The 23,008-nt window shown below is 49.3% G+C and overlaps 1 protein-coding gene across 6 annotated transcripts in view; it reads left to right on the top strand.

Annotated features, from left to right (window-relative positions):
- The window catches only part of kmt2d (lysine (K)-specific methyltransferase 2D), a 76,503-nt gene that overhangs the window by 43,076 nt on the left and 10,419 nt on the right, over positions 1-23,008 (top strand). For all 6 annotated transcript variants that reach the window (XM_088330139.1, XM_088330142.1, XM_088330141.1 and 3 more), the window contains 16 exons: positions 1,117-1,401; positions 3,524-3,627; positions 4,603-5,981; positions 8,739-8,862; positions 8,936-9,017; positions 9,957-10,017; positions 10,091-10,323; positions 11,583-13,712; positions 14,847-14,981; positions 15,054-15,218; positions 15,297-15,435; positions 18,069-18,150; positions 19,252-19,424; positions 21,845-21,951; positions 22,044-22,179; positions 22,710-22,831. In XM_088330139.1, the coding sequence (XP_088186265.1) occupies positions 1,117-1,401; positions 3,524-3,627; positions 4,603-5,981; positions 8,739-8,862; positions 8,936-9,017; positions 9,957-10,017; positions 10,091-10,323; positions 11,583-13,712; positions 14,847-14,981; positions 15,054-15,218; positions 15,297-15,435; positions 18,069-18,150; positions 19,252-19,424; positions 21,845-21,951; positions 22,044-22,179; positions 22,710-22,831 (5,457 nt within the window). The remainder of the gene's footprint in view (positions 1-1,116; positions 1,402-3,523; positions 3,628-4,602; positions 5,982-8,738; positions 8,863-8,935; positions 9,018-9,956; positions 10,018-10,090; positions 10,324-11,582; positions 13,713-14,846; positions 14,982-15,053; positions 15,219-15,296; positions 15,436-18,068; positions 18,151-19,251; positions 19,425-21,844; positions 21,952-22,043; positions 22,180-22,709; positions 22,832-23,008) is intronic.

Genomic DNA, 23,008 nt, shown 5'->3' with positions numbered 1-23,008 from the left:
GTGCAAGGGAAGGGCCGAACAGATTGTTAAAATGTAGAGATCTGCCGATGAATGCAAAGCAAAGATTGCACGAAGGTGTGGCGGTACCGACAATGATGTTCGGAGGCGTGGGCTTTGAGAGGAAAGGAGCGTCTTGGGTTAAATGTTTGCGTCGTAGGTGTGGAGTGACACAACTACATAGGTTAAGGAATGAGGAAGCAAGGAGAAGAACTGGTGTGGTGAGAGAGTTGATGAAAAGGTTCTGGGATGGTTTGGACAAATGCAAAGAATGGACGCCAAATATTTCGGAGCAGTCCGTAAAATATGCCCCAGAAATCTGCGCAAAAGCACAGAGAAATTTTGATCGGAGAGGGAGAAGTTGTTTATTAATATTCATCAATGTCCAAACATCGTTCTCACTCGTCTAAGAGACGATCAGCGTTCATATGCCCTCCGGAGCAAAAACATCACGTCAGAAATATCACATGTTGCTTGTTTTTCTCAAAGTGCATGCTTCCAGGAATCGAAAATGTTTTCCTCAGAATGTTTTCGTCCTCTTTCGATTCTCCAAAGTTACTCCGACTTTCAAGAAAATCGTCGGAGTCGGCCCGACGTAGCCAAATTCCTGTCAGATTGCAAGCTGTTCCAGACCAAAGCATTTAAACCCGGGAGAAACAAGCCTGGAATTTCCTGTCTAAACAAATGTGTCCTCATTATGTCAAGCTCCGACTCTATTAATCCACAATATGCCGTTTGACTGGAAGAGTAGGCGGTGCAGAAGTAGTGAGGAATAGAATGAGAAGAAGGCCCGAATAGGGTCGGGTGAATGGGGTCAAACGTGCTTCGGTTCATTTAATGGATGTAAGAGTGTGTGCTAGGGATAGATGTGAATGGCCAAGGATAGTTTAGAATGACTGACGTGGACGCATATGATGCAGAGGGGGTAAACCAGTGTTTGCGTATCGCCGGTTGCATTGCACGGCAACTCGGCCCTCGTCCTCATTTTGGGTCAAGTGCTTGAAGAGACCTTGAATTTGTGAAGTGTACGAACCCTGAAAAAATTTGGAATTGTATCTATTTTCTACTGTATCAAATAGTTGTAAATATATAACTGCCTCTCTATTTTTGTATTTTCAGCGTCAGAGATTGCGGGAACTTCTAATCCGCCAACAAATGCAACGCAACAGCATAAGACAAGAAAAGGAAGCAGCCGCCGCTGCCGCCGCCGCCGCTAGCAACGCTTCGCCCGATTGGCCGGGTTCGGCGATAGCCGCCGCCGCGAGCAACGCCTCGCCCGATTGGCCGGCTTCGGCGATGGCCGCCGCCGCCGCCAGCAACCCTCCGCCCGATTGGCCGGCTTCGGCGATGGCCGCCGCCTTCCAGCGGGATCAACTCCATCGAGCGCCGCCGCCTTATCCGCAGGTGCCCTTCCTCAAATCGCAAAATGGCATTTTCGGGGTATGTCGCAGGTCCGGGGTTCGAAAGGGCTCATTGGTGTGTTATCGTGGATTGAAAAGTGCTTGTAAATGCTGGAAACTGTTGCCGTGTCCCTCGACAAGTCTGCTTAAGAACGAGACCGACGTTGCTCTCTGTTGGCTTGGCTTTGCCATTGCGTTTGCGCTTCCCTGGTGATTCACGGCAGATGGCATGAGTCTGTTCGGCATTGTGCCATGAAGCCATATTGCCCCCTATGGGACAAGTGCATGCTACACTTAAACAGGCCACTATAAAACGTGTATTAGTGCAAGGGTCGCATATGGGTTTGTTACGGGCCGTGCCAAAAACCAAGGATAGACGTTTTCCGATCGGTCAATCGAAATGGGAAGAACTTCCTGACACTAAAACTTCAAGCTCCGTACGACTGACATTTCAAATCGGGACAACAATCTTTTAAAAACAAATCTATCCGTTCGTCCGTCCGTTAACCGCGCCACTTATCCCCAGTAGGGTCACGGGGTGCCGGAGCCCATCCCAGCCATTGTAGTGAAGCGGGGACACCCTTAACCGCTTTCCAGCCAGACGCAGGCCACTAAAAACGGACCTATTCAGGATTTATGAGCAGTGTTTGGATGGGGGCTCGACATCTTCAAAAATGTATCCTGGTTTGAAAAGCGCTTAAGTTTTGGGTGAAATGCTTGTCAATTGTTCTCATCTTTCTCAACAAGACGGCTTCGAAATGAGACGGACGCCGCTCTCTGGTGGCTTAGCTTTGCCACTGCCTTCCCTCTGAATATTTCAATCCAATTTGAAATCTCCTTTTAATGTTTGAGGTATCTGTTGCTTGTTTTTCTTTCATTTCTTTGTAAATGTACGAGTGGAGGTAACTCGCTCGGGCTACAGCTAGTCTCTTGACACCGAGCCGTGGAAAACGCAGACAATTCCGCGTTATCCGAAATCCTTCTTTAACCAAAGACCGAATACATTTCTTTTGAAGTTTCTCTTCTATTGTTCCACGGACAGACTGAGGAGATCATTTCTTCCTCATGCCGCGAGGCTCTTGAACTCCACCCGGGGGAGTAAAACCCCACGTGAAACCCCACCCCCACAACAGCATATTATCCTATTTTTATGACGGTGTGTCTTTTTCGTAGCACTATTGAAATACTCTTATAGACGTTATATTGGGTGTTTTTGTATGATTTTATTTTATTCTTTTCAAAACAAGGATACTGCTCGAAGTGTCAATTACCCTACGGGGATGAATAAACTATCTATCTATATCTATCGCTCTATTTCTCTATCTAGACATCTATCTATTTAGACATCTATCCATCTAGAAATCTATCCATCCAACTAGACATCTATCTATCTAGACATCTATCTACCTATCTATACATTTAGACATCTACCTAGACATCTATCTATCTAGACATCTGTCCATCTAGACATCTATCTACCTATCTATACATTTAGACATCTATCTATCTAGACATCTGTCCATCTAGACATCTATCTACCTATCTATACATTTAGACATCTACCTAGACATCTATCTATCTAGACATCTATCCATCTATCTATCTAGACATCTATCTAGACATCTATCTACCTATCTATACATTTAGACATCTATCTAGACATCTATCTATCTAGACATCTGTCCATCTAGACATCTGTCCATCTAGACATCTATCTACCTATCTATACATTTAGACATCTACCTAGACATCTATCTATCTAGACATCTATCCATCTATCTATCTAGACATCTATCTACCTATCTATACATTTAGACATCTATCTAGACATCTATCGATCTAGACATCTATTGGAAAGAGCGTCCTGCAAGTGAAAATGGAAGCTACGTTAAAAGCCAAGACCTCGGTCTATTTGCCTTTGGATCGATGCGCACGTAAGATAGAAAATGACACATGTAAAGGGAAGATCTCGTCGCGGATCTGCAAAAACACGATTAACACCGGACTGTTTCCTTTTCACGGTAGCGTAGAATCGGAAAAATTGTCTTTGAATGTCCTTAAAGAGCGCTCGGGAAACGGTCACATCCGACATAAAAATGACATGGACTGTGGTCTTCCGGAATCAGGACGGCGTCTCGGCCTCCTCGATGGGAAAGATGGCGGCGAACGGCGGCGGGGTGCCGGGCAAGATGGCCGCTCCTTCCTCTTCGCTGGATCCCAATATGCTCCGGTAAGTCTGCCAGATCTCGCTCCTCACAAATAGAAAGCCTCTTTCCCATAGAATTTTGTGAGACCCCCAGGAGTGTGTCTTGGGTGCGCCCTCCGCGGTTTTTTTTTTTCACGCATGAAAATTCTTATTCGGCGTACACCATTTAAAATGATCAAAAAATGAATAAAATATGGGGAAAACGTAGAAGTTGCCAGGAACATTATTGTTTAGAGGAGGGGTGTCAAAATCATCTGAACTCGGGGGCCACGCCATAGAACAAACATTCTGTCGAGGGCCGGACTCGTAGATTACAGAGAAAGAGAAAGAGGGATCAAGAAATAAGAGAAAGAGGGAGGGAAAAGGAGAGAGGGCGAGACAAAGAAAGAAAAAGAGAGAGAGGGAGAGAGCGTGAGAAACAGTGGTGAGAGAGGGGGAAAAGAAAGGGAGAGGAAGAAAGAAATCCAAAGCGGTAATCAACCTTCTAGGATGATCAGGCTTCAATCGATTTTGCATCGGGTAAGAATACAAACCGTAGTAGGCGTCATTCAGAAAAAGACAAAAAGTCCACCACAGCAACCCGCAGAATAGAATAGAAGTGGCTCTTAGGTCTAGATTTCAAAACTTCCACTGAGGTCGCAGAGCGTTCCACAGCACCGGATGGAGGTCGCTCTCGAGCCTGCGGATTTCTTCTTGGCTCTAGAACGGCATTTTCAGAGCGGAGGCTCCGTGCGGGAAGAAAGGGGGAGATCAGAGAGATAAGAGGGGAAAAGTCCGTGCAAACATTCAAGTGTTAGTCAGAGAAGCTCACAGTCAAGTCCTCGGTGAAGTTTGCTAATATTTATACTTTCTATCTTTGATCGTTTTGAGAAACCGCTTTCGTAGCCGATGCACTCCTTTTAATCGAGTCGGTTTTTCCAGATGCGAAAAAACGTGCGGATTATTTGCCGTTTCCGCCTTTTCTAACGCGCTCTACTTTTTTCACGTTCCGCCCATCAGGCCCTCCGTAGCCGCCGGGCCCCCGAGTACGTTTCCTCGCCCCCCGTTCCCTCCTCAGTGGCACGGGCCGGGATCGGGACCCAGGAGATTTCCTCACCCCGGCGCGGAGGCCGTCAGGCACAATCTCAATCCTGCGCTCAACATCCAGGCTATGGAGAACATGGGGCACCCTCACCCCATCACTATGCAAGCCCCGCCGCACTTTATCGAATTAAGGCACAACTCTCCCAGATTAGCGCTCCGAGCCCAGTTCTCGCCTCGGGGAGCTCAGCCCAGACAGCGTCTTTTCGTCCCGCAAGAAACGGCGCCGCCTTACGTTCAGCAGCAGCGCGGAACGCCGGAATTCTCGGCCTCGGCGGGCCGGGCCGCCCCTTTCGGAGCCGGACACCGGGCGCTTTCGCAACCGGGTCCGGTGGCGGCGCACGACCAAAACGAGGCCCTGCCCGAGCCCGATCTGGAGGGCCTGGAGGACGCCCCGGGAGTGGAAGAGGATTTAGGGCTGGACTTGGACCCGGACAAAGGAGACGACGAACTGGGAAACCTGGACAACCTGGAAGCCAACGATCCGCACCTGGACGACCTACTCAACAGCGACGAATTCGACCTGCTGGCTTACACCGATCCGGAACTGGACCAGGGAGACCCCAAGGACGGCTTCTCGGACCAGCTGCGTTTAGTGGAGGCGGGAGGACAAACCCCTGCCGCGGCCTCCGGAGCGCTCAAAGACGAAAACGCAGAGTTGCCGCCCGAGCGGAAGTCTCTCTCGACGGCGTCTCCCTCACCCCATCGGACGGCGACTCCTCGAGACCCCTTAGACGGCAAAGCGGAACGCGCGGCTAACGTTGTCAAAGATGAAATGGCGGAAGCCGTCTCTCTGCTCCTTTCTAAGAACGCACCCGCGCAACGACTCCCCGACGCCTCAGGGGGGCTCCCTTACCCGTTGCCGGCCGACCCCCAGCACGAGCGGGCGCTCGACCTGCCCGACGCGGGAGAGCAACACGCCTCGGCCGTGGATCTGGCCAAGGTGGAAAGCTCGTTGGACGGCGAGCTGCCCCTCTTGATCCAAGACCTTCTGGAGCATGAAAAGAAGGAACAGCAGAAGCAGCAGCAGCAGCTTCACCAGGGTGGCATGCCGCCTCATTTCCAACAAACGCCCCCTAATTTAATGCTGGCGCAGCAGCATCAGCGCCCGCTTTCTCAAGCAGCCGTGGTGCCCGGCGCGGTGCCGCGCCCTCCGCACGTGCTGCAGCAGCCGCAAAGGCTTCTGGGAAGCAACCTGCCCCCGTCCATGGCGAGAATGGGGCAGCCGGGAACGCACGCCAGTCTTAATCATCCGCCTCAGCAGTCGGCGGTGCCCAACGCTTTCTTCCCCGACAAAGGTACGTGTCCTCTTTTTGGCCTTCTAGAAACGGTGTTCTTGAATTTAGGGTAAAGCGCTTGAAATTTCTTGCCGTGTTACTTGGCGGTCTCATCTCATCTCATCAGCTGCAGCGCTTATCCTCAATAGGGTCGCGGGTATGCTGGAGCCCATCCCAGCAATCATCGGGCAGTGGGCAGGGGACACCCTGGACCGGTTGCCAGCCAATCGCAGGGCACACTGGGACAGACAACTCCCTCGCTCAGTCACACCTAGGGACAATTGGGACCGGCCAATTCACCTGAAATGCATGTCTTTGGAATGCGGGAGGAAACCGGAGTGCCCGGAGGAAACCCCCACGCAAGCACGGGGAGAACATACAAACTCCGCACAGTAAGGCCGGGAGCTGGATTTGAACCCGCTCAGGAGGTTCCCACGACCTCAGAACTGTGCCGCACACGCGCTAACCACTGCGCCGCCGTGCTGCTACCTGGCGGTCTGACTTTGTATAAACGAATAACATTTGTTATAAAGTGAGCAAAAATGACGACGACACACCTGCTCTCGGTCATTTTGACGTGGTGTGAAACGCCACCTACTGGTCGCACCCGAGAGGACAGCTCTATCTAGAAAACGGGCTGGGCTCCCTGAGGAGAGCAAGCTCTTTATGCTGTTTTTTTCTTATACATATAGAATTGCAGTTTCGTTTAATGACGTCGTCATAAAGTGACTTAATTGTCTTTTTTTTTTCGTATCATTTGTGAATATATTTTAGAGTTGAGTTTTGACGAGTTACCCTCTCGTCAAATACTGTAAAGAATGGCAGGTGGGCAGAAATATCACAAACCAACTATACACTGACGTTTGCAAATTCGATATTATTTGTAAAGATATTGTGTTGCACTGTGTGAAGTCATTCTACTCCTTCTTAAAATAGTTGGGTTAAAAACTCATGCTGCGGTTTCAGTATTAGATATATAGATAGATCGATAGTTTATTCATCCCCGTAGGGAAATTCACACTTTCAGCAGTATCCTTGTGTCGTTTATTAACAGATGAACGGGATGGCCTCGGGGTGTTGTGGTTTAGCAACAGCATAGTGGATGAGGTCACACGCTAGGCCAAAAGTCGGACGTCCCTACTGCAGATGGAAATCTTTGTGCCCGGGGTGACACCGCCTCGTCTTCACGTAGATAGCGAGTCCGCCCCCTCTCCGCTTCCCGCAGGCTAAAGTGTCTCTAACAGCGCTGAAGCCGGGTAGTTCGGGGTAGCTCCACGTTAGCGTCCGGGATACTAGCCAGGTTTCCGTAAAAGACGGCAAACGGCACCCCCTGTACGCTTTGATGTTTTCCACCAGCGCAGCCAGTTCGTCGCTATTATTTGGTACCGTGATTACGGACAGAACCGAAGACTTGGCTAGCTCCGGCTCTGCAGCCACGATAGGGCCCCCTCATCATCAGGGCAAGGAGTCTATTCCTGGAATAAACACATTTTTGTGCGTTAAAACCCAAAACAATAGGATGGAAAGTCATCCAAAGTGTCGTTGTCCAACGGGACGAAAAACACGGAAGATAGAAGCAGACGCTTAAAACAATCGATCACAAAAAGTGCGGAATAACAAGGAGCTGCTGGAAAGGCTGCCGCTCGCGGCGCCGCCTATGATGTCATGATCTATGTAGAACATTTGGGTGTCTCCATTGATATTCGTTCATAAGTGACAAAATCAAATAGATCCCTTGGATTGGCCCCCTATTTTGGAACTGGAGGCCGCCCCTGCCACAAAGAAATATCTTCGTTCTAGTCATAACAATCATACTTCATACTTATGGACAACTATTGTCTTTTACTCACATCATCCAGGATGATAGTTTGACGCCCCCGCCTTAGTAGGAAAGCTAAAAGGACGGCGTGAATTATTTGCCCACTAGATGTCGCCGTATTTATTTTTGTTTGGTTTTTCTGGGGCAATCATTACAAGAGTTGACTCCAGTCCCTTTTTAGCCTCCAAAAATGTGCAATTAGAATTATACACAGGGTAGGATATCGGGATCATACTCGTATTTTATTCCTGCAGTCCAAATGAATAGAATTGGATGATTTTGTCCAATTTTTCACTGCACGACTGCTATTTCAGGTCAACAAAAACATAGTGCCAGAAAACATCCAAAAATGATTCATTCGGAAAGAGGGAAATTCTAACTTAAAGGTCCGTCGTCCATTCATAATCATAAAGGTGAGAACCACCAGGAAAAGTATGTGTGTGTCTGCGTGCGGAGTCAAACTTTGGAACCAGATCAAACAATGTCCGACGATTCACGCGTTCCAATTTAAATACAAAAAAAGATTCCTGGCGGAAAACAGAGGTAGATAATGGGGTGGATTGGAAATACTACAACTATGGTTAACTTTGTTGTTATTGTTGCTATCATAAGTGTTATTAATATTATTACTATTGTTGTTGTTACCATTGGTGTATTTATTAGGGAAGATGAAGGGGTTAGGGAATAAAAGCATTTGCTTCTTACTAGCCCTTTTCCAACTTATTATGTCACATGATTCTGTTGTCGAGTTATTGTTTTTGTTCTTTTAATGTTCGAATCAACTTTTTATTTATTGGTTCATTTTCTTTGAGTTGATTTGTTTGTTTTTTTTTTTTTTTAGTCCATTTGAGTCTACGTTCTCCCGTAGCACAAAGAAGTGCTAGTTTAGTAGAGTTTCTATTCGTCTGGTTTAGCGCTCGCCAGGTTCTTAAGACGTCCGCTATGTAAACGCCTTTCAGATTTCGATCAACTTTCGGCCGACGACATGATGGACCCCATCGCCAAGGCAAAGATGGTGGCCCTCAAGGGGATCAAGAGAGTATTGGCGCAAGACACCATGGCGGGGCCCCCGGGCATCAACAGGTACTAGCTTTGCTTCCAAAAGCTGGAATCTTCCGCGCCTTTGCTTATTCTGCCTTTGTTGTTGCGGTCGCAGGCAACAGGTTTCTCTCCTGGCTCAAAGATTGTCGTCCGCGTCGGGCGCAGACGCCGCTCAAATTCCGCCGGCGCCTCCCAAAGTAAGTTGAGGCACTCGAAGGTTCAGTGAAAACTCCGAGGAGAGAAGACATCAATGGATACCCGTGAGAGAAGTTGTCGGATGAGAAATCCAAGCTGTTCTAGAGGCCCCTCCCCTGAGACCTTGCTTTCTATGAAAGCTGTTAGCTGTAGCTTAGGAAGTAAAGCATTCGTCTCGGGATCAAGAGGTCCCGGGTTCGATTCCCGGCTCCTTCGGGTCCTTTGTCCGAGTGTCCTCGGGCGAGACGCCGAATCCCTATAGCCCCCGATAAGCAGGTAGTTGCCTCGCATGGCTGGCGCGGCTATCGGAATGGGTAAGTGTGAAGCGCATTGGAAAGCGCTTTGAGAGGTCTTCAGTGACCTCAGTGAAAAGCGCTATATAAATACAGACCGTTCATTCACAAAATGAAAACCCTCGGGCCCAAAAATAGAGTGAGGGGTAGGTGCATCCGTCTTTTATCGTGGAATGGGCTTGACTCCACCCAAGAGGGTGGAGAGGGGAGGGAAGGCAGACCTTCCCTCGCTTGGTAATCCGACGGGATTCACAAAAAATAAAACTCACAATTTAGCTGCCGAGCGTGCCTGTAAAGGTAAACTTCTCAAAATAAACATTTTACGATCGGGATCTGCATATCATGACATCGATTTCTATGACAATGGAAAAGCTTGTCAGTCACTTCCAGTAATCTAATCATTTGATAGTAGCCCAACCACTTAGAACAAAAGGAGTCTTCTTCTGGGCGCTCGATGCCAAAAGTTTCTGTCGCAGGGGGGTTTCTCTAGCCAGTCAGGAAACATCTCTACAACCACACGATGGGCGAAAAGCGGGAAAGATGTCAACGGTGAACTCTAGTCAAAATGGCTAACTGCCCTCCTTTGCGGGGGTCTAAGCGTAAACGGATATAGAATTAGGGATAGCGTTTGAAATGCTTTGTTTTCAGGAGGGAGAAAGCGGCGATCCCAGCCAGTCCAGACCCAACCCTCCTCCCTTCGGAATCGTCAGTACGTACGGCGCTCTTACCGCATTCCGGTTACGCTAGCTTGCCGCCATCTGACCGGATTTTCCCCACCGCAGACAATTCGGAACAGCAGCAATACGAGGAATGGTTGCTCCACACTCAGCAGTTACTCCAAATGCAGTTGAAGTTTTTGGAAGAACAAATCGGAGTTCACCGCAAGTCCCGCAAAGCGCTTTGCGCCAAGCAACGGACCGCCAAGAAAGCCGGGAGAGAGTTTGCCGAGTCCGACGCCGAGAAACTCAAGTTGGTCACCGAAGAACAGAGCAAAATCCAAAAGCAGCTCGACCAGGTACGCCCGCCTCTTTTGACCGACGGGGCTATCTTCCCGTTTTTTCAAATTCATTGTGTTCCCGGCATTCCAATTTGGATGATGTCACCACATTCTTAGCATTCCAGGCTGATGTCACTGCATTCCTGAAATGGATTGCATTCCAGGCATTCCGTAGTGATATTATCGTCTCTTTCTTTGAAATTCATAGCGTTCCAGGCATTCCATAGTGCTGATGTCACCGCAGTCCTGAAATTCCTTGTGTTCCAGGCATTCCAATTTGGATGTTGTCACCACATTCCTAGCCTTCAAACCATTCCAAAGTGATGATGTTAAGTCAAGTCATGTCACATTTATTTGTTTTGCCCTTAATCACAAAAATGTCTTAAAGGACTGCACAGGATTACAATGACACCATTACCTGATCTTAAACCAACATGCGGGCTAGGAACAACTCAAAACCTCAGCGTGAGGAAAAAAGAAACCTTGAGAAGGGGCATCACAAGTAGTCACCCCCCTTACAGGATGACCAGGGTGAATTACATTTAGCATTACAGTAGACAAACATAGTAAACACTTGGTACCACAGTCTTGGGATTCCAAGCATTCCAAAGTGTTGACATCAACCATACTCCTGTCATTTCTGGGGTTCCGGGCATTCCAGAACGGTCGGGTCACAGCATTCTCAAAATCCCTGGCATTCCAGGCCTTCCATGGCCCTTCTAAAATTCCCAGTCTTCCAGAGATTCTACAGTCATGTCAACGCCCCGGAATCCTATGGGGTCTAAATCGACCTCTTACATGCGGGAGAGCTATTTTAAAAGTCGGTTAACGCTAAAAAGATACACCAGGCATTCGACTTTTTACAACTGCAGTTGAGAGGAGGAATCCACCCGCGTCCGTCTCCTGGCCGCGCTCCTTAACCCTGGCGCCCTTCCCCCCTCAAACTGTATTTTATTTAAGTAGAACAAAGACACGCCCCTTTAGGCGGTACCAATATTTGAAACAGAGAAACATGATACCACCTGGTTAGAAATACAACACTTATGAGAAAATACGTTTTAACCTACTTTACAAATGCCTGTCGTGCTAGGAACGCTGTGACATCGTCGGATTGTCGGGAGTTCGGGGGGACATCTGGAACGAATACAATTAATTCTCATTATAGTATGTTAAATGGACAAGGAATTGCATAAACTAGCATCCCGGTGTCCGATTTGGACAAAAGCAGGATTCAATTATTTTCTTCCACGGCACGATAAAACAATGTGTTTTGCCAGGTACGAAAGCAGCAGAAGGAGCACACCAATCTGATTGCGGAGTATAGAAGCAAACAGCAACAGCAGCAAGGTCCGGGTCTTCTGGCTCCCGGGCATTCCGCACATCCGGCGCACGGAAGCCAAGCGCACATGTTCCCCAAGATGCCCGGCCAAATGATGATGGGCCAACAGAGAGGTCCGCTCATTGGCCAGCACCCCCAAGGGGCAATGCCCGCCCGCATGCCCCAGGCTCCGCCTTTTATGGCCAGAGCTCAGCTTCCGCTAGCGCTCGGAGCTAACGTGGCCGGGCCCCCGTGTCCTCCGGGCGCACCGACGGGATTCTTCCCGCAGGGGACGCCCCCCGTGCAGGCTGCCGATCCCAGACTGGTCCAAGAAAGACAGCTACAGCACAGGATGCACTTGGCCAAATTGCAGCAGCAACAGCAAGGCATGCTGGGACAACAGCACCCAAATCACCCTGTGGCCAACCAGCAAATGCTCGCCAATCAAGTGCCGCCGTTAATGGGGGCGGCCCAGCACGCTCAGAACTTTGCTCGAGCCGCGGCGCCGTCTCAACTGGAACAACATCCCGGGGCTCCCATGATGGCCCAGCAGCGAACGAGCGGATCTCAGAGTCATCCGGCCTTCGCGGGTCCCCAAACCCAACAACAGAATCTTCTGGCGGCGCAGCGCGTGCAGCAACACGTCGGCAATACCTATCCCCAAGTTCAGCAGCCGTCCGTGGCGCAACAAAGGCCGCCTCTGATTCAAGGACGGCTGTCTCAACCTTCCGCGCCGCAAATGGCTTCGTCACCATCGGGACCCGTGGATGCTCATATCACCGAGACCAAAGAGGGAATCCTCCTCGGTCCGGGTCCCCGAACTCCGTCTCAGCACGGCGGATCCTCCACCCCTAATCACATGGCCCAGGTCGCCAACGAGCTGCCGTCCGACCAAACGCGGCAACGTTTGGCGGGTGCCGGCGAGCCCGTGCCGGTCAAAGAAGAAGGCCAACGTGGCCAGGTTTTAGCCCAGCAGCAACAAAGGCCACCGACGGCTCCAGACGCCACGCAGCCATGTCAAGACCCCGTATATCCGGGCCAGCCGCCGCTGCAATCCCTTTTGCTCCAGCAGCAAAAGCAACAGGCCATGATGGGCATGATCCGAGCTCAAAGCGGGATGGCGCCCAGGGCCGGCGCTCCCCCCGGCGTTCCCCCCGCACCCATGCACGTTCACATCAACCTTCAAGTGCAAGCTATCATCGCTCAAAATCCACAACTGCGAAGTCTGCCTCCCAATCAACAGCTACAACACATTCAAGCTATCATTGCCCACAAGCAGCACCAGCAAGGACAAATGATGCAAAGTCCCATGAGACAAGTGCCCAGAATGGAGGGCTACGGCGGGGGGATGTGCCCCCAGAGACCGGCCACTTCGCCTCACTTTCAGCAGGGCGTGCCGGCCATAGGGCAGCCCCAAATGAGGGGACCTGTGCCCAGGCCTCCCGTGAAAGACCAGGGGAACGTCAGACAGCCCCTGAACCAAGCCTTGGGGGGGCACACCCTGGGCCAGCAACAGGTCCGCATGCAGGGGTCCCCTTCTCAGGCGTATTCTCCCAGAGGACCCGTCGGCGTGAGCCCCACCCACTCCTTGTCGCCGCACCCCTCTCACGCGTCCTCCCCTTCCTTAGCCGGGAGGGGAAGTCCCTACGTTCAAGCCAAGGCCTCTCCGATCAGGTCACCGGCCGCCAAAGCCCCGCCGGACTGGCAGGACACGAAAAGGGAATCGCGGCCGGCGCTCTCGGAAAACGCTCCCGACGGCCCCCGCCTCCGGCAAGAAGAGGGGGATCTGTGCAAGGTCACCCTGCGCAACATCAAACAGGAGCCCAGCGAGGTGCACTGCGACACGGCGGGACAAGTCCATTCCCAATCCATCAAGCGAGAAAACGCCAGCGAGGCCGCGGTTCCTCCGGAGAACGCCGACTTATCGGAAAGCGGACAACAATTGCTGCAAAAACTCTTGAGGACCAAGAACCTGCAGCTGGCGGCCCAGAGGTCCTCTGACGGGATCCACAACGAGATTAACGGACACATCAACAGCAAACTGGCCATGCTGGAACAAAAACTGCAAGGGACTCCGCGCAACATGGAGGTACGTTCTCTTTTGGCTTTTATTTCTCGGCCTCGGAGATCGAAGGCGACTCTACTTTCCCGCGGGTATACTCCCGTGTTAATACCGAAGCGGAGTACTTCGATTTATCGATTTCAACATTAAAGACCGCATAATGCGTGCGAGGGTGCTTATAGATAGGAAGGCACCGAGCAAGGACAGTCACAGCAACCTAGCGGCTCAGATCAGGTCGACTATCTCGTATCTGAGAGGTCTAACACCTCTAATACATGGATCAGGGTTCTTACGGGTGCTTGAAATCCATTCGAGTTCTTGAATTGGAATGATGTGTTTTCAAGCTTTCAAAAGTGCTTGAATTGAAGTGCTTGTAAATGCTCGAATGTTACCATGTTTCCTTGGGTCATTTGTCGGGCTAGGGTGAATTAAGGGCTCTGAAATGGGATTTTGCTTTGGGTTAGGTGTGGGTGAAGTGTTATGAACTGCAGTCTGAGCTCCACATTTGGGTTTTAAACTGAATGCAGGGTTCCAAAATGGGTTTAGAACAAGGTTCATGTTTGAAACGGGGTTGGGTGTAAGGCTCGGGTTAGGAGCTGGCTGTTTAGGGTTCTGAATTATGGTCGGGGCTAGAGTTAGGGTTTGAAACTAAGGTTTTGGCTCCTTATGAGGGTTCCAAAACTGAATTAAGGGTTCTGAAATAGGGTTGTGGTTAGGTGTAGGTTTAGCAGTAGAACTGGAGTTTGAGCTCCACATTTGGGTTTTAAACTGAATGCAGGGTTCCAAAATGGGTTTAGAACAAGGTTCATGTTTGAAACTGGGTCGGGTGTAAGGCTCGGGTTAGGAGCTGCATATTTAGGGTTCTGAAACATGGTCGCGGCTAGAGTTAGGGTTTGAAACTCAGGTGTAGGCTCACGTTCTTTTGATCGGCGCTGTATTTTTTCTTTTAATAGGACTGGGAAATCCGGCTTTGAAAATCCTAAAAAGTGCTTGAATTGGGCCATGACAAGGGGTGGAAGTGGAAAAGTCATATCATTAGGACGATGACTCCTTACATGTAGATGCTCAGGAGGGAGAGGAATGGTCCCGGGACCTCTATCGGTGTGCGAAGGTCTCGGGTGACTTGAAATGCAGACGCTTGAGCGTACATGTCCTTCCCAGGATCTGCAATCTCTGAGTAAAAGGCTTCCCGCGCAAAAGCCGAAGCGCCCCAACAAGGCGGCCACGGACCGAGGCTTTAGCGCACGCAAGAAGACCAAGAAGGAAGAAGTGGCGGTCGTAAAGCAACTCAACCAGGTAGGCGGGCCGGGACCAAGCTTTTCCGCCGGCGGGCGGGCCTCGCTGACGGCTCTTCCCGTCGCCGTTCAGGGTCTGTCTCTGCCGCCCCTGATGGAACCCTCCATCTCGGCCGGCTCGGATCTCTTCGCCCCTTTCGGGAGCGGCCCGGCCGACCCCGAGGCCAAACTCAAAGGCTCTTTCGGGAACGCCGTCTTGGACGACGTCCCGGACTTCTACTCGCAGTTACTCACCAAGGTAAAGTCCCGCGTCCTTCTCCCGCGTCCTTCTCGGGGATTTTTTTCTGAACGGGGACGGGCGCGTGTGTCTCGGCAGAGCCACCTGAGCAACCCGCCCACGCCGCCGTCTTCCCTGCCGCCCACGCCGCCTCCTTCCGTTCAGCACAAAATGCTCAACGGCGCCGCTCCTGCCGAGGAGGAGCTCTCCGGCGGGCCCCGAAAGACCGAAACCAAAGGTAGGCGGGACGCTCCTGCGGGGAGGGGTCGACCGGTGACGGGGCGGGAATCGGGATTATTTCGCCTCTCTAAAGCGGACCGTCGCGCCTTCCCATCAGAAGAGCGGAAGCGCCGCTGACGTATATACGTAATATACAGTGTTCTGGTTTGCCCGCGTCCTAGACGCATGATTTTTGCCGGGAACGCATCGTGTCAAATCAACGTGCGTCCCCGGGACGCCACTTTTTTGTCACAAAATTGTCATTATTACCCGATGACTTTTTTTTTTTAAACAAAGATTTACCGCACTCCGAACTTCTCGTCAGGCAGATCCGCCATCGCGGTTGGAGTTTTCGTCCGCGCGCCGATCTCGGCCGACGAGATCCGGTCGCTTCGAGACGACGTCGTCGTTGCGGCGAAGGTGTGAAGTACGCCTTCGAAAAAACAGTCAGTTTGAGGTGAAATTCGACGCAAAATCGGTCATTTCTTCTTCAGTGTCTGTAAGAAGTCGAAATATAATTCAGAAAGCGATAACCACGGCAATCGTTCCGGCACGAAAAAACGGCGGAGAAATTCATAGCCGTCAAGCTGTACGTTTTTGCCGTACAAAGTAGCTTTAGGATGCATTTGAAGACGTGTACGACGTACGAGAACATTTGTACGGAAAAAGGCTAATTTGTCAATTAACGGTACCCTCCGGTATACACCGACCATCACCAAACGGCAAATCGATCCAGTCAAAAGAGTTCCAGTTGTGTAGTGAAAGGAAGTCCGTCTTTTTTTTAGAGAAGCGGCTTTTTCGGCTCAACTCGTTCAAGAGAGCCGGCTCTCCGACGGCTCACTGGCTTTGATGCGTTCTATTACGAATGATGATGTCGTATAAAGAAGTTCAGAAAAAAAGGAAGTAGAAAAGGAGAAAATAAAAAGACAGGTTTGTGGGTATCCCTTGAATCAGTATATTACCAACAATCATTTCATGCGGATGATTCAAACTGAATGAATATATAGATTTTTATATGATATATTTGTCACCGATTTACAATTTCAACCTGGATAAGACTCCATTTTGGGGAGCCCTAGATCTCTGTTGGGACCCCTGGATTTTGGAGCTCGCCAGTCCCCGGGACCCGTGGCTTTTCACAGCTCGAATGAAGACTGACGATGTATAGAACAATCTGCCGATGGTGTGTACGAGCTATTTTTTGGCGGAAAGGGCCCCCGCACTCCTATGCGTTTCCAAAACAGCAACGTATCATGAGCTCGGGAGGTAGAGCGCTCGTCGTGGGTTCGATTCCCGGCGTCTCCGCGTTATATGCCGAAGCGTCCTCGGGCAAGACACCGAATCCCTAATGCCCCCGAAAAGCAGTCGCCTCGCATGGCCGGCGCGGCTATCGGTATGCGAGTGTGTGAATGGGTAAGTGTGAAGCGCTTTGGGAGCTTTTGGTGGACTTGAAAAGCGCTACAGAAATGCAGAACATTTACCATGGCTGGCTAAAAAGATAACCTGATAGTTAGCCCGTAAGATAGATAGATACTTTATTCATCCGCTTTGGGAAATTCACATTTCCAGCAGCATCCCTGAGCTGAGAACAGTACAGGAACAGGTAAAGAAAATTCAAAAGGGGCTAGATAGCTCGCTAAAAGAGTAAAAAGACGACTAAATAGCCGGATAGATGGCTAGAATGCGGGGCAACATTTAGCTTACTAGCAAAAAAGATCCAATGTTAGCTATTGTTGGGAATTCATGATCAAAATGTAGCGTTTACCAAATTGTTGGAATGACTTATCTGACTCCATTAACACAACCAATTTATGCGCGCTCGTTTCTTGAGGGAAAAATGATCGGGAAAGCCGACATTTCCACGGGGGGGGGCAGATTTATTTTCCCTAACAGAAGAACTAAGTGTATTTCATCCGAGATAGCTGAAGAAGTGACGTTGGCGTCTGTGGGAAGCCTTCTCCCGAAGTCCTTTAGCTTTCTCTTCTTGACCCACGTCTCCCCGCAAGACGGCGTCTCGGCTCCTCCTGTGGGCGTGCCAAGGAAGCCCCCTGGGTTTCACAATCTCGTAGACGGGCGTCCCGATGTCCGGGGTCCTCAAAACAACGTGGCCTCCACGAGTCCTGTTATCCAAATTCCCTAGACTCAATATGATGCATTTCCAACAGCCTGCCCTGACCTTGTACATTGAACTAAAGCCCACTCCGTGAAAATCTTCATTGCATTAAACTGAGTCAATCGTATAAAATCCTTCATATTCAAATGTGTAAAATCCTTTACTATATAGCATGCAAAACATAGTACAAAGCTAACTAGATAGCTTACTAAATCGCCCAAAAGATAGCTTCAGAGTTAGCTAGAAAAGCTAACTTAAAAAAAAAAAAACTTCACATTTTATGCCCATGAATTGGAAAGATCCATCAAAATACACAATTCCATATATGTGTTTAATACACGAATGAATTCTCATTCTACTCACTTGATTGCTAAAAAATACTGATCAATGGAATTGATTGAATAACAACCTTTTTATGTTATGACCCGGTGAATTATTAAAAGGAGCCATCAGCGGGTACCCCGACTGCCTTTAGGGGGCGCCACCTGGGAGACCTGTGCTCACCAGTCTCCATTTTGTCTTTGAACGCTCTCCCCTAGAAGCGCTTCCGGAGGAGAGCAAGAGCGTGGACATCCTGGCGGCGCTTCCCACCCCGCCGCATAACCACAACGAGGACATCAGGTACGTCCTCCCGTTCCTCGCCCCTTCCTCGCAATCTTCGGGGTTCGTACGGGTGCTCGAAACCCTTCAAAACGCTCAGATTCGAAAGCCGCATGCTCGAAGGGCATCCACCGAGCGCGCGATACACAAAGACCAATTTTAGAAATTGCGTTAAAGGAACAGGCCTGCTCTCAGCCCAGATGCTCACCAAGAGGACACCCCTATTTAGAAAACCGGCTCTTTCGGCTCGATGAGAAGAGCTGGCTCCTCAGTGGATTTGTTTTAACGTGATGTATTATCCCAAAATAAAAATGAAACTTTATGCACCAGATGACATAGTCCTTTACTATTTCCTGCAAGGAGTCCCTGAAAAACACGTGAAATACACACAGATCAACGAAAAAGTGGTTAGAGCTTTTTACACACTAACAACAACCACAAATCCCTTTGGGTAGATAGATACTTTATTCATCCCGGTAGGGAAATTCACACTTCCAGCAGTATCCTTGTGTTGTTTATTAACAGATGAACAGGATGGCCTCGGGGTGCTGTGTTGTAGTTTAGCCACAGTGGAGTGGATGAGGTCTCACGCTAGGCCAAAAGATGGACGTCCCTGCAGCAGATGGAAATCTTTGTGCCCGGGGTTACACCGCCTCGTGTTCACGTAGAGAGAGAGTCCGCCTCCTCTCCGCTTCCCGCAGGCTAAAGTGTCTCTGTCTGTCCTAGTAGCTCCACGTTAGCGTCCGGAACGCTAGGCGTGAGCCACGTTTCGGTAAAAGACAGCAAACTGCACTCCCCGTACGCTTTGATGTTTTTCACCAGCACAGCCAGTTCCTCCGTCTTATTTGGTACCGTGATTACGGACATTACCGAAGGCTTATAACGCCACTAGCCGCTTAGCCTTCGCATTAGCTTCGGCTCTGCATCCACGATAGTGTGACGTGGCCCGTTGTTGAGGCACGATGGCAGAATTCATGTCAGTTTCTAGGAGCCCAAAAATATAGTAGATTACAGATGGTACGGTTCAAAATAGCACAAAGTATGTGCTAGCAGCAAGATATTAGTCATCAAAGTCAAGAAAAATCCAAAAATGAGAGACCCGCTTGAATTTGTCCCGCAAAGGATGGAGAGCGACGACGAGGACGCCCCCGAAAGCATCATCCCGGCGTCTTCCCCGGAGAGCGACGCGGGAGAAGAGACGCCTCGCTTTCCTCGCTTGCGGGAACCCAAAGAAGAGGAGACGGAGAGGAGCATCTCGCCCGTCATACCCGTCATTCCTCGCACCAACATCCCGGGTACGATTTGTCCAAAACTCCCGTCTGCCTTTCTTTCCGCAGGCAAAAAAAAAAATATATTTCTTGGAGGGGAGGCTCCTGGTGACCTTGACAACGGCTCTCCTTTAGAAAGGGGGAGCTACGCAGACACGTACATCTTCTATTTCGTCAAATTGATTTTCAAACAATTGGTGCAAAATCGTATCAACACTTTTGCAGTGTTACTGTAGTTTTTTGTACTCTTACCCTAGTTTTCTTGTAGTATTTCTGTAAGCGTCTACCTAATATCTCTAAGCCGGGGGTGTCAAACTCATTTGAAGTCGGGGGCCACACCATAGAACAAACATTCTGTCGGGGGCCGGACGACTAGATACCAGAGAAAGAAAAAGAGAGATCGAGAAATAAGAGGAAGAAGGAAGGAAAAGGAGAGAGGGAGGGACAAAGAAAGAAAAAAGGGAGAGAGCGTGAGAAACAAAGATAAAGAGTGGTGAGAGAGGGGGGAAAGAAAGGGATGGGAAGAAAGAAATCCAAAGAGAAATAGAAAGACAGAAGAGAGAAAAGAAAGTGCAAAGGGTTGGAAGAGAGAAAGACAAGAGAGAGAAAAGGAAAAAAGTTAGAGCAAAAGAAGTTGAAAAGACAAAGAGAGAAAGAGGCAAAGAGCAACAAAGGAAGAAAAAAAGAGAGACAGAGTGGGAGAAAAGGGGTGGAAAAGAGAGAGAGAAACAAGTATGGCGTCTTTGTTGGAGGCACCTTTCTTTGGCAACATCAAGTGGACCTATTTCAACCTGCAGCTCGTTTTTCTCTCGCGCTTCTCCGAGTATTGTCTGGCGGGCCTGATTTGGCCCGCGGGCCGCCTGTTTGAGACCTGTGCTCTAAGCTATTTCCATATTCGAATATGTTTGGTCTGATATTTCTCTAGTAGTATTTTTCTATCAAAATATGACTGTCGTGTTTTTTGGGTCAGTGTTCATGTATTGTGTCGACAGGAGTATTTTTCTTGATTTCTGTCGTCGTATTTTTCTAGTATTTCTATGCTTTTTCTTTTCACAATGAAAGCAAAATAATAGCAGCTCCCTCCTTTCAAGCACTAGATTCGCCACGTCGTTTTAAAGTCGTATTACCGTCGTCGTATTTCTATTGTTGTTTTTGTTACTTTTCAGAACGAAAGCAAAAAAATAAAGGGGGTCCGTTTTTGACGCATTACAAATGAAGTTCTAGTCCTTTTCAAGTCTTTTTGTAGTCCTATGTTTCTCGTAGACGCACAAAGGCTCACATTTTAAGATTGTGAGTACTCGATATACTATTATTTAGAGTTATTTTGGCGGGCCGGAAGAAAAGAGCCCGGGGGGGTCCGCAGTTTGCACACCAAGGTCTGATACAAAAGTTGACTTTGGCTCCTTTGTATCCTCCACCTGCAATTTGAACCATACACAGGGTAGGATATCAAAATCCTACTCGTGTCTTATTCCTGCCGTCCAAACGATTCAAATGAGATGATCCGGTCCAATTTTGCTGCTTTCTGAGCTCAACAAAAACACGGTGCCAGAAAACATCCCCAAAAATATTCATTGGGAAAGAGGGAAATTCTAACTTAAGAGGCTGTCGTCAATTCAAAATTCCAAAGGAAAAGTAGGCGTGCGTCTGCGTGCGGAGTCACACTTTGGAACAATTGACAAGACCGGAGCAAACGATGTCCGACGATTCGCGTCTTCAACTTTAAATACAAAAAAACACGACTGGCGGAATACAGAGAGAAAGGAAACGGGTGATACGAGAGATTGGGAATAGTGCGTCTAAAACACAGGCGTCAAAGAGGCAGCCCGCGGGCCAGATCGGTCCCGCTAAGGGATGGAATCCGGCCTGCGAGTCAACACTCGGAGAAGCGCGAGAGAAAAACAAGCGGCAGGTTGAAATAGGTCCACTTGATGTTGCCAAAGCCAGCTGCCTCCAACAAAGACACTGAATTTGTATTTCTCTCTTTCTTTTCCACCTCTTTTCTCCCACTCTGTCTCTATCACTCTCTTTCTTTTAACCTCTTTCGCCCTAACCTTCTTTTTTCCTTTTCTCTTTCGTCCTACCCTTCGCGCTTTCTTTTCTCTCCTTGTGTCTTTCTATTTCTCTTTGGATTTCTTTCTTCCCATCCCTTTCTTTTCCCCCTCTCTCACAACCTTTCTTTTTATCTCTTTTGTTTCTCACGCTCCCTCTCTCTCTTTCTTTGTCCCGCCCTCTCTCCTTTTCCCTCCCTCTTTCTCTTATTTCTTGATCTCTCTTTTTCTTTCTCTTCTAATCTACTCGTCCGGCCCCCGACAGAATGTTTGTTCTATGGTGTGGCCCCCGACTTCAAATGAGTTTGACACCCCTTGTTTTTGAGTTCTTGTTCTTGTTCTGTTTTTTATTTTAACGTCGGAAGTTTTCATTCATTCACGTTCATTCTGGGGCAGCCTTCTCGGAGAGCAAAAGCTTTGAGGAGGGAAGAAGCCAGGCCTGGGGAAAGGCCCCAAGTGAGCAGGTGGCCGTGACCTTCACCTTGTCCTCCATGGCGGCCAAGGTCATTGCCCGCCCTCGTCACTTTTTGGCGTCAGAAACCGAGAAAACAAACGGGCTCATTTCCCCCTCCCTGTTTTTTTGTTTTTCTCCCAGAAACTGAACCAGGTGATGATGGCCATGGCCCAGTTGCTGAAGACCAGGATGCCGGCTTCCTACCAGGTGACGCTCCCTTCCCACAATGCCGAGCGGACGGCCGAGGACCGGCTCGCCAAAGGACCCGCCCACTCCGGTACGCGCTTACAAAGGTTTCGTCCATTTCCTTTACAGCACTCGGAGGTGGCGCCCCCTAAGGGCAGACGAGGTGCGCTGGCTCATTTCCATTTTTTTAGGAGTCCACTGAGTCTTTTTAACTCCAGTTTTTGTAATCGACCTGGTAACAACATAGCGTGAATTCCGGGCTAAAAGCCGGGACTTTTTCCCCAAACTTTCAAGCCTGCCACGAATGCATCCGTGCGGCTAATCGCAACGGCCGGTCGGTGGTCGCATAAGCTGCAGGTTTGAAAACTTGGGGAAAAAGTTGCAGCTTAAAGTCCCAATTGGACCGTAATATCAAAAGCCTTTTGAGTTTTGCCATTTGTGAAAGTGTTCCCCTTGTTGGCCAAGCTTATATACATATATCAATCGTGAGTGTGGACAATAGCACCCATTGGCTATTTTCATGCGGAGAAAGTCAACAACAAAAAACCTAAAAGAAATTGTCGACGTCGAAAGGGGGATGGCTTCAGTGTCCCCGTTTTCTGATTTGCAAGCGTCTCGCAGGTGCCGTCTGTCTGAAGGACGTCGCCTCGTCCAGTCAGGACGAGTGGATAAGACAATTTGACGTGTCCCTGCCCGGCTGCACTCTCAAGAAACAAGTGGACATTATGTCCCTCATCAAACAGGTCAGTCGATGCTTTTATTCTCAAAAGAATTGATCTTAAATGCCGACGAGAGACGTGCGCGGCGAGTGCCAGATTGAAGGACTATCCTGGAATCGGCCCGAGCAATTTGCCCCACCCTATATTACACAAGATGCGAAGAGTCCTGACGTAGGAGGGAGAGTCGGTTCATTGCAACAG

Source organism: Urocampus carinirostris, chromosome 3, assembly GCF_059441175.1.
Source record: "Urocampus carinirostris isolate Australia breed hairy pipefish chromosome 3, RoL_Ucar_1.0, whole genome shotgun sequence".
Taxonomy (NCBI): domain Eukaryota; kingdom Metazoa; phylum Chordata; class Actinopteri; order Syngnathiformes; family Syngnathidae; genus Urocampus; species Urocampus carinirostris.
Note: the sequence above shows the minus strand (reverse complement) of the source record. Positions and strands in the feature narration are given on the sequence as shown.